This window comes from Pelodiscus sinensis, chromosome 1 (genome assembly GCF_052426305.1).
Source record: "Pelodiscus sinensis isolate ZL-2025 chromosome 1, ASM5242630v1, whole genome shotgun sequence".
NCBI lineage: Eukaryota > Metazoa > Chordata > Testudines > Trionychidae > Pelodiscus > Pelodiscus sinensis.
In genome coordinates, this window is record NC_143052.1 from 192,175,618 (window position 1) to 192,187,583 (window position 11,966).

Below are 11,966 nucleotides of genomic sequence, written 5' to 3' on the forward strand. Positions count from 1 at the left end.
ATTTAGTAAACAAAACTCCTTTTTATTGACATAACAGGAAAGTTACAACAGTGAACAATTATGTTGTTGTCCTGGGTTAGCACACCCACCCTCCACAAATACGTCTTGAGTTTCCTGCAAGCTTCTTTTAAGTAGTTACAAGGGAGAACTTTTTTTTCCTGTGGTTCATAAAAAAGAAACACTTATTAAAGCTTTTTTTTAAGCAAAACAATGGAACAAACCAATGTTTGAGCCAAAAGCACAAAGGATGCACGGGGAGCTTTTTTTAGAGCAGGAAGTTTTGTTATTGGAAACTACTGTAATATGCCCTGTCCTTGCACTACGTAATCACTGTCTTGTCCTGGAAGCAGTGGCTATTTGCCTCATCCAACTGGCCAGGCAATCTTCTCCTGCACTTTGTGCATTTTATTCCATCCTGAAGGAACTCCCACTTCATCTCCATCTGGTCTGAACTGGGTTCACAGTAAACAAACTTCTTGAGTCTTGTGCTCCATTGGTTCCCGTGTTTGCACAGGTCACGGCCTAAGACCAGAATGCTGATTTTGTGAATTGCCTCCTGGTTTCCACTGACTGTTTGAAATTGGAGTTCTATATGTTGCAAAGGGCCTTGAAGAGTTTTCAGGTGCAAATATTTATTTCCAGAACTCTCCTTTATGTGTTCACAAGACTATGTAGTTTTCCTGTAGCTTAGTTATATGATTAGGGAAGAACTAGAAATTATTGATTAAATTGCCTGTGAAAGTTAATTGACTATGATCAAAATTTTGTGTTTTATTTTGTGTTGTTTTGTGAGACAATGCTGGTCTGGTATTCTAAAATAAGCATTAAAAATGAGTTTATTTTAATGAAATCCCTCTCTTGAATTATTGAGTGGGAATATATTCAGGAGTCAAAACAAGTCTCTGTTGCTTTCTTGACATAATAAATTAGAAGAATTTCACCTCATGCCTTTTTAAAAAACACAGTATTAATATAGGATTTTAGGGTGGGCACATTTCTTTTCCAAGCTACCATGTGTCTTTATATGGCAGTGACTAAAGTCAAAATATTATTATTTTTTTAAAGTCAACCAGCTGTAATATCAGACTTTTTGTTCCAGGAGCATCCCTTTGTTACACATATGTAATGCAGTCATGATTCTGTACATTCTGTCCTTCAGAATTTTTCTAATGATTTTCTTTTTTTTTTTTTCCTCCTTAGAACTGAGGAACTGAAAATGGGCACCACTCAGATGAATACATCGAGTGCCCCACTTGTTAATGGTCTCATCAGTGCAGAACTGAAGACCCACAGACCCCGGGTGATGTCCAAAAGTGGTCACAGCAATGTGAGGATTGACAAAGTAGATGGTATATATCTGCTTTACCTTCAGGATTTGTGGACCACAGTTATAGACATGAAGTGGAGATATAAACTTACCCTGTTTGCTGCTACTTTTGTGATGACCTGGTTCCTCTTTGGAGTTATCTATTATGCCATTGCATTTCTTCATGGAGATTTAGAAAGGGATCATTTCCCCCCCAAGCATATGCCTTGTGTCAAGGAAGTAAACTCGCTAACTGGGGCATTTCTCTTTTCTTTGGAGTCACAGACAACAATTGGTTATGGCTTCCGTTTCATCACAGAGGAGTGCCCTCATGCCATTTTCCTCCTGGTTGCTCAGCTAGTCATCACAACCTTGATTGAGATCTTTATCACTGGCACTTTTTTGGCCAAAATTGCAAGACCCAAAAAACGGGCTGAGACTATTAAGTTCAGTCACTGTGCTGTAATTACCAAACACAATGGAGAGCTTTGCCTTGTGATCAGAGTGGCAAATATGAGGAAGAGCCTTCTGATTCAGTGCCAGTTGTCTGGGAAACTTCTTCAAACCTATGAAACCAAAGAAGGGGAGAGGATCCTGCTCAACCAAGCCAGTGTCAAATTCCATGTTGACTCCTCTTCAGAAAGCCCATTTCTGATTTTACCTTTAACCTTTTACCATATTTTGGATGAGAGTAGCCCTTTAAGAGATCTCACACCCCAGAACCTAAGAGAAAAGGATTTTGAACTGGTTGTCCTCTTGAATGCCACAGTAGAATCCACTAGTGCTGTCTGCCAAAGCAGAACTTCTTATATCCCAGAGGAGATCCACTGGGGTTATGAGTTTGTGCCTGTGGTTTCTCTCTCCCAAAATGGAAAATATGTTGCTGATTTTAGTCAGTTTGAGCAAATCAGAAGAAGCGTAGACTCTACTTTTTATAGCATGGACTCTGAAAAACAGAAACTAGAAGAGAGATACAGGCAGGAAGAGGAAAGAGAGAGAGGACTGAGAACAATGTTGTTACAGCAAAGCAATGTTTGATTGTGTGAGGAAAGGTTAGCATCTAGTAATACCTATTTACAAACTGAAACAAAAGCACACATTATATGCTGATTGGCTCTTAAGAAATGCAGCAGAGCAAATGCCTGGGTATAGAGAAAATCTGTTCTTTTGTCAAGTTGTTAAGTATTTGGATTAAGTAGACAAGATTTCTTTGTTTATCATAATGACTTTTAAAAAGTGAGATTTATTTTTATAATCTGTCTTGTACCAGCTGTCAGATCAGACATGCTACTTTCCATTTGGTAAGTAGAGTTTGATACTGTGAAAAGATTTCTTCACATCGATATTTGCCATGATTTAATTATAAAAGTGGGATCTCAAAAGTTAGCACACAGTGCTTCCAGAAGGAAATATGCTTCTTTAAAATGTTTATTTTCATACCAGTGCTTTATTTTCTTTAAGTGCTTTTCATGTTGTGGAAAATAAGTTAATGTGAGAGAAATGTGGTTCAGTCAATATAGACATGCTATCGCTGGCAAACACATTCTTTTATCTTGAATGAGAGAAAATGACTTGTATCCTAATAGCCCTGCTGGGCTTTGTTAAAAGAGTGATTTCTGCTCCACTGGGGACCATTAGTGTCTTGAACGCTAATTTGGTTTTTTACCATGTTAATGGCTGGCTTGTATGTAATATCTAGGAAGGAGCTGAGGGCTGTTAACACAGAATCAAAACAGTAATTAATTAAGTTAAAATTGAATTTGCCAGGACTTTTGTTTTCACAAAGCAAACATTTTTGCTAGCAGCTGTTTCTGCTAGCAGCTCACCAATACATTTCTAAAGGTTGCTAGTTTTGCCATGGGCCATATTTAATTTTTGTTAAATGAAATCTTTATGACATCTGTAGCCAATATTTACTTTCTGGCAACTTTAATGGATAAACATTCCTTTGATCCATTTCAGTTTCAGTCTATTAAACCATTCTATTAATAAAAGAGTGGCATTTGAGCAGTTGCTGATTTCTTTGTGGCACAGTGAGAGGGTGTGGTAGTTAGGACAGGCGCTGCTAAATGCTTGGCATATTTATTTACATACAGCAAAAGCAAAGATTGCTGATCAAACGACTTTAAATGGTCAAGAAATGGGGGGAAAGCTGTGGAGCAGAGGTGGACTGGAAACATGCTTGCTGTGTGAAGAAGAGCTGTCCAATATAATTTAGAAATGATTTTCCTCTCAGCCCCATGTGTGCTTTTGCCAGTGGCAGTGATGCATTCAGAGGCCCTGATATGACCAACCTAGTACATACAAAAGTCCCTGTTGACCTGACTGTGAGCTTTGGGTGTGTTATGCGTGAAGGCTGGGTGTAGGTCTGAGAAGCACTGGGTCCTGGCTTTAAGGTAAATCATCCTGCATTCTTAAGTTCCCTTGCAGTCCTACATTTCTGTGATTTTATGCCAAGAAAAATGTTAGTTCTCTTGCACATAACCAGAACTAGAGCTGTGCAAATTTAAAGGGTATGTGTAGTTGAATTACAGGTCACTAGGCTAAATGCAGGCATCAAAGCATTGTATTATACAGGAGGTCAGACTAGATGATTCTAATAGTTCAGTCTGTCCTTTGGCTCTATTCATATACTTGTACCACATAATAGTAGAAAATATGTCCTTTTTTTCTCATGCTCATAAATGATCTTTGAGCAGACTTTGATTTTGAAAGTGTTTTAATGATTTGAAATGGTCTGACATAAACAAATGTCAGCCTAGGGATCGTTTATGAGGGAGAAATGAGCCTAGGTCTCCCACATCCCATGTGAGTGCTCTAACCACTGAGCTAGGGATTGTAAAGTGGGTGTCCCTTCATGTCTTCCTCCGGACATTTTGTCATCAGTGGGTGGGCTCTTGTTTGTGAATATCTGAGTAAGGTTAGATGCCTATCTCTGAGAGACCAGCTGGGTTTAGCACACACTCCTCTGGTCAGTGTCTTCCACTTCCACTTTTGTGGATTCCATTACAAATGCCCCTCACTCCCCAGTCATTGAACAGGGAGCGCAGGCACTGAATTTTGCTTTGTTATTCCTGTGATATTTCTAGGCACCTAAAAGTTAGGTACCATGATGCTTAGTTTTGCAAAGCCTAAATTCCTTTGTGGTCACCAATCTGAGTGTATGTCACTGTGTAAATGCATTTGCACAAGGACTTGTGAATAAAGTGAATGAGTTTTTTGTTTCAGTGTCTGAACCAAAAAATCTGAAAAAAACAATTACTTCATTTCAAACTGCAGTGAATTCTCATTGAAACAATACCAAAACACAATGTATTTGTGTTGAACAAAATATTTAGACTATCATTTTATTATGCAAATGTTCTGAAACAAAATGTCAAAAGGGGTAGTTTTAAAAATGAACATTTTTTTCAGGGTTTTTTTTTCAGTCAAACCTATTCATCAAGTTCAACTCAAGTAATTTTGCATTTGGGAATGGTTTCAGTGTCCGTCAATATTCTTTTTTTGGCAAATTTACTATTCACTAAATTTGTTTTGTTCCGTTCTACTTGAGAAGCTTTTGCTTTCTAAACAAATGCAAAACTATTTGCAAACAAAAATGTCCCTCATGTTTGGGTAGACAAATAAAATGGGTCATTATTACTAAAGTGAATTCATGGTTTTATATTCAAACAAATCTCCACCATTACAGTTGGAAGGATTTGCACAACTAGAGTGAGAACACTTCCTATGGCAGACAGCTCTCAATTCATTGATTGCATCAGACCCATAGTGAAAAGCAGAACAAAAGAAAGCATTGTGCAGACTGGAGCTCTTGCATATTCGGTATTATAATTCTGCCTGGTTGGAATGTAACCATTTATCCGCCACATGTATGTAGATTATTACATGAGTAATGGAACATTATGCTCCTGTTAGGCTGGTGAGCCAACAGGGTATTTGGCGAAAATATCAGATTATCAGGTCAGGGTCTTCTTAATGGAAAAGATTTCTGCTGAACATCCTGTACCGAACTGGTTGAAAGAAAATTTGAAACATTTCCAGTGCTTTATATTTTCTCTCAGCAGGGGCCACTCAGAATTGTCCTGTTATGAATCACTTCATAGAAAACAGAAACAAAGCAATGTAAAACACAAGTAGTACAGCAACTTCATTTTGTATGTATTGTATATAGTTTTAATAATAAACTTTTGATTATTATTGCACCTCTCAACAGATTGCATAAGCTGTATTTAATTCATCCAGTTTCAAAGTCTGTGATTGTCAGCCTGAACATGCTGTTATGTGATGTTTGGAAACATAAATTATAGGAGCTAAAAGCTATTTAAAAATATAGGTATCTGCTAGAAGTTTGATAGGAGACACAAACCTCAAATTAATATTTTCATTAACAAGATACTTTGCGTCTAATTTTGTACTTCATCCAAACTTTTGTACTGGAGTAAAGAATTAGACAGGAAGCTTTAAAGAAACTTGTATATTTTAAATATTTGTGCATCGCTTTCACATGACAAACTTTCCCCATATACTATTCATGTTAAGAATCTAATTGTTTGATTTCAGGAAGGGTTATAACTCATTTACTTTCCTCGGCTAAGATGATATATCCTTGAATCACTGAGAAAAGTAACACATGGTCTGGTAGCATTTTAAAGACTAACAAAACATGTAGATGGTATCATGAGCTTTTGTGGGCACAGCCCACTTCTTCAGATGACCGGCTAAGTAAGATTTTACTTAGCAGGGATCAAAAACACATTTTTTTAAAGTTAGGAATTTTTTGCTTATCCCTTAATCAAATAATTAAATTTGTCTGTGAAAATGTACACACTTCAGTGCTCCAGATTAAGAAATGCCTAGAATAAATATGAAAACGCAGAAACCTGAAATGAAGTATGTAATTTCTGCTAAACTGCTAACTTTGCTGCTTATGGCAAGAAAAGGGAAGGCTATTTTCACAGAGATAATTAGAACTGCTCTGTGAATGTTGCATTAAATAGGAGAGATCTTTAAATAAAGGTATTTATGTTATCATACACTAGACAAATCTTGACGGGAGTAACACATATTATGGTAATGGTTTTACCTAATCAACGAAGGATACCTGTTGTGTGCCATAAAGATACAGTTGTTTAGCATGAGGCTGTAGACAACTGCCTTCCTCTTGAGAAAACAAAAACTAACAATGTATCTTGACCTTAACTTGACTCTCTACCAATACTCTTTGGCTAGGATTGCTCTACTTGTTAAAGTCTCAGTATTTGCTGATGAGGCATTTGACTAAGAAGAGACCTGAAAATTAACCACAGTTCCAAAAGAGATCTGCACAGTTCCCTACTCTTTTTTTCTCCTAATCTCTTCTGTAAAGTAATTTGGCTTGATTTACTGTTTACAGAGTGCCCTGTGGAACAGAATACCAGAAAATAATTTGTGGGATTGCTGGAGAGTGCGAATTTACACAAATACCTCCAAACTACAGCCCTCAGTACATACCATGTCATCTTTTACTTGCCAAATAACAATACAAACTCTTAACAAAATACAAGGCAGAAGAATTGGAGAGGAACACCTTCCTTCTCTGGGAGGAGATAACGTGAAAGTCTTCAAGATACTAAGGTTACTAAAGGGTAACATCTAGGGTTAGAATCACAAAAGATTTGGGCACCTAACTGCGATGTTAGGTGCCTAAATCCCAGAATCAGACACCTGTAGGCAACTGAATTTACTCAATGCCTAAATGTCAGTATACATTCTCTAAGCACCTGTTTCTGCCTCTGTGCATGTAAACTACCCACCAGTGCCAGGTAGCCAGATGACTAACCATGAACAAACTAGGGGAAGATAAATGTTACTTGCTTGTATGGCCCAATCTGGTAAGCATGCTCAGACTTCACCCTCCTCATTTGACCCCTATAGGGGAGCTTACACAAAATAGCTACAAGGCAAGTGCCTTTTAGCCTAGTGATTAGGGTTCTCACCTGGGCTGTGGGAGACCTGCAGTTCAAGTTTCCAATCTTCCCGACAAGGAGAGAAGATTTAACAGGGATCTGCTACCTCACGTGAATGCCCAAACCACTGGACTAAGGAATGTTCCAAGGCAGCTCCCTCTCAGACTTCCCTACAGAAGCTGTTCCACTGTGGGCAAAGCATGAAAGCTCCATGCGACAGGGAAAGTAGAGTGAGCTCAAGCAAGGGATTGGCTCTGTAGTCTAGTGGTTAGCACTGCCACGTTGGAAATGGGACAATTAGGATTCAGTCCCCTGCACCAGTGACTTTTTTATTGATAGCTACAGTGAAATAGCTTCAATGAGGGAGACTGAGGAACCCTATTAGCTAAAAATGGTGAGGGAGCTGTTCCTCCTCCTTCTCTTCCCCTCCTGCTTAGGCCTCTTGCACAACGGTAGAGCCATCCCAGCCCCAAGAGAGCATTCGCAGTTGAGAATCCCAAGAAGAGGAAGGCTCCTTGGAGCTTGGAGTTTGGAGCCTACTTCCCTGAGAGAGGTGAGGATTAGGACATGTTCCCTGCCTCAGCATCTGCCATTGGCTAATTTACCCTGGGAGCCATGTAGGGTGCTGATTTTTGTGAATCTGCTTCAGAGGTGCCTATCTCTCCACATTCAGGGTGTGTCTAGACTACATGGCTCTGTCGACGGAGCCATGTAGATGAGTTTACTAGACATAGCAAAATGAAGCAGCGATTTAAACAATTGCTGCTTCATTTACATAAAATGGCCGCCGCGCTGTGCTGATCAGCTGATTGTTGGCACAGCGCGGTAGTCTAGACGGGGATCAGCCAACCCCAGAACCCTTTGTCGTCAGATCCTTTATGCCTCATGAAACAAGCTTATGCCTTGTGACTACCGCGCTGTGCCGACAATCAGCTGATCGGCACAGTGCAGTGGCCATTTTTATGTAAATGCTGCGGCGATTATTTAAATCACCCTCAGTGTATATGACGTGAGGCACCTCACCCTGGCTTTGTGAATCTCAGTGACTTTTTAGGCTCCTAAATGTTGGGTATGGTGATGCTCAGCATTGCCATGCCTAACTTCCTTTCTAAACCTAGCTCTTTGAGGTAAGGAACCATATGCCAGTGCTTGATTTCCCCATGCTTTCCTCTCCAAATAAATCACAGAGAGAAACTAAGTTGATTTTTCCTCCTCCCCATAGTACTTAAGAGAAAAATGAACAGGCGCAGAACTTAGTGGAGCAATAAAATGTTTACAGACAACAGCTCAACCAAAAAATAACAGAATATGTTGACTGGTAGTTCTAAAAAAGGCTTTGATCTCCACAATGGCTCCCTTCTGAAGCACTGATCGCTAACCCAGGACTTTCTGATCTGGCAACATTAGTAGTCCAGAATTATTTTAATTAGCTGGATGACCACTTATCATGGATGTGGACAGGTTTTCTGTATCCCCTACCCCCATTACCCTTGTCTGTCCCTCTCCTTGAAGCTGTGGAGCACCAGGCTAGGTCCAGAAGCAGAGCCTTGGGACTGGAGGCTGGGACCTTGGTGGGAGCAGAGGGGACAGCAGCTGGGACCTAGGGACAGCAGCTGGGACCTAGGGCCAGCATCAGAGCCCCTGGGCCATGGTTGACCTCCTGTGGTGTGCCAAATTCTCTAGTTGAGAAATGCTCAGTTTCTGATGGTGTTGGACTAGAGAAGTTCAACTTTTACTAAACGCACTGGCCTGGACAAATGAACTTAAACTTGGGAGGAGGAGGAAAACCAAGCAAAACTTGCTTCTGGTGTAATTTCCCAGGCTAGGTCTATACTACAGAGTTTATGTGCAAAAACAGCTGATTTTGCACAAAAACTCATGGAGCATCCACACCTCAAGCGTGTTTTTGTACCAGTAGGTATTCCTCCTTCTACAAGCAATAACTCCTTTTTGCACAAGAGTTCTTGCGCAAAAAGGTGTGTGTGGATGGGCAACAGGGTTTTGTTTTTTTTTTTTTTGTTTTTTTGCACAAAAACAGAAAAGAGGAAAAAGCACGGCTGAGGACGTTGGGGAGATTCCCAAATCTGCACCGTCCTTTGTGGGTGATGAATCTGAGGAACTGTCCCGGATTGAAATGTCATTAGAGGAGGTTTTGGAACAAATAGAAAAACTTAATGTTAACAAATCTCCAGGACCGGATGGCATTCATCCAAGGGTTCTAAAAGAACTCAAATGGGAAATTGCTGAGCTATTATCTGTGGTTTGTAACCTATCCCTTAAATTGGCTTCCGTACCTAATGACTGGAAGGTAGCCAACGTGACACCAATATTTAAAAAGGGCTCTAGAGGCGATCCTGGCAATTACAGACCGGTAAGTCTAACTTCAGTACCGGGCAAATTAGTCGAAACAATAGTAAAGAACAAAATTGTGAAGGATGTAGAAGAATATAATTTGTTGGACAAAAGTCAACATGGTTTCTGTAAAGGGAAATCCTATCTTACTATTCTATTAGAGTTCTTTGAAGGGGTTAACAAACATGCGGACAAGGGAGATCCAGTAGATATAGTATACTTAAGATTTTCAGAAAACCTTTAACAACGTCCCTCACCAAAGGCTCTTGTGTAAATTACATTGTCATGGGACAAGAGGGAAGGTCCTTTCTTGGATTGAGAACTGGTTAAAAGACAGGAAACAAAGGGTAGGAATAAATGGTAAATTTTCAGAATGGAGAGTAACTAGCGGTGTCCCCCAAGGGTCAGTCCTGGGACCAATCTTTTTCAACTTATTCATAAATGATCTGGAGAAAGGGGTAAGCAGTGAGGTGGTAAAGTTTGCAGATGATACCAAACTGTTTGGGATAGTCAAGACAGAAGCAGACTGTGAGGGACTCCAAGAAGATCTCACCAAACTGAGTTATTGGGCAACAAAATGGCAAATGAAATTTAATGTGGATAAGTGTAAAGTAATGCACCTCAGGAAAAATAACCCCAACTATACGTACAGTATGATGGGGGCTAATTTGACTACGACAAATCAGGAAAGAGATCTTGGAGTTATCGTGGACAGTTCTCTGAAAACTTCCACACAGTGTGCAGCGGCAGTCAAAAAGGCAAATAGGATGCTAGGAATTATTAAGAAAATGATAGAAAATAAGACCCAGAATATTTTACTGCCCCTGTATAAAACTATGGTACGCCCACATCTTGAATACTGTGTGCAGATGTGGTCTCCTCACCACAAAAAAGATATTTTGGCCTTGGAAAGGGTTCAGAAAAGGGCAACTAAAATGATTAGGGGTTTGGAACGGGTCCCATATGAAGAGAGGTTAAAGCGACTGGGACTTTTCAGTTTAGAAAAGAGGAGGCTGAGGGGGGATATGACAGAGGTATATAAAATCATGAGTGGTGTGGAGAGGGCCGATAAAGGAAAGTTATTTATTAGTTCCCTAAATAGAAGAACTAGAGGACACCAAATGAAATTAATGGGTAGCAGGTTTAAAACTAATAAAAGAAAGTTCTTCTTCACACAGCGTGTAGTCAACCTGTGGAACTCCTTGCCAGAGGAGGCTGTAAAGGCTAGGACTATAATAGAGTTTAAAGAGAAGCTAGATAATTTCATGGAGGTTAGGTCCATAAAAGGCTATTAGCCAGGGGATAAAATGGTGTCCTTGGCCTCTGTTTGTCAGAAGACAAATCGCTTAATCATTGTCTTTGGTCCACCTCCTCAGGGGCACCTGGTGCTGGCCACTGTCGGCAGACAGGATACTGGGCTAGATGGACCTTTGGTCTGACCCAGTACGGCCATTCTTATGTTCTTATGTTCTTATGCCCTGGTGGTCATTCTGTGGATAGCAATCAGCACTTTCTTTCGAGAGAGCGTCCATGCAGTCTGGATGCTCTCTTGTGCAAAAGCACATTGCTTTTTCGATGTGTTTTTGCAGTGTGGATGCTCTCTTGCACAAGAATTTTTTGTGGAAGATCTCTTCCGCAAAAAGCTTCTTGCACAAGAAGCCTGCAGTTAGACATAGCCCCAGGTCCTCCAGTTCTAGATAATACTTGGGTTCCCCGGGCTTTTTTAGATTGTTGGAAATGGTTCTCATTCCATTTATTGAAATGTTCCTTCACAAGAAAGTTGCACTAATACTGTATGATATTGTTAACAGTGGCTCCTTATCCTATTCCTGTGTGGATTAATTAAATCGAGATATGCTTTAGACAGAGAGTCAAATGCCCTGGGTGTAATGCCACTGAAGGCAATAGGGCAGATTCTTGGGCTCATAATGGTCCTTTTGCACTGTTCTGATGGTGGTGTAAAGCTGACATAACAGTTCAGCTGAGAATTTGCCTTCGGTAGGTTGAAAAGTCATAAAGATAGCTTGGGTCCAATGGAAGATGGGCTTCATTTCAATTTTTAAAAATGACATCCTATGCAAAAAATGAGTTCACAATCAAGGTCATAACTAAATATGAAAAACGTTACATGCTGAATAATTTTGATGAATTAATCACAGATAAAAAATATTGAATTCTATCTCTTATACCTTAAATATACATTTTAACTGGAATTTAAATGCAGGTCTTTTCAGTGCTAATATTTAGTAGATGAGTAAATAAGAGTTGCTAGAGATGGGTAGTAGCCAGAAATGAAATGTAAGTGATATTTTCAAATCTGTCCATCTGCTATCAACGTTGAGTTGTCCAAGTACCCATCT

General features: G+C 39.7%; 1 protein-coding gene across 6 annotated transcripts in view; it reads left to right on the forward strand.

Annotated features, from left to right (window-relative positions):
• KCNJ15 (potassium inwardly rectifying channel subfamily J member 15) overlaps positions 1–5,523 on the forward strand; it is a 95,288-nt gene extending 89,765 nt beyond the window's left edge. For all 6 annotated transcript variants that reach the window (XM_075911916.2, XM_014575451.4, XM_075911940.2 and 3 more), the window contains one exon: positions 1,201–5,523. In XM_075911916.2, coding sequence (XP_075768031.1) covers positions 1,201–2,344 — 1,144 coding nt within the window. In that variant the 3' untranslated portion in view covers positions 2,345–5,523. The remainder of the gene's footprint in view (positions 1–1,200) is intronic.
• The last annotated feature ends 6,443 nt before the right edge of the window (positions 5,524–11,966 follow it).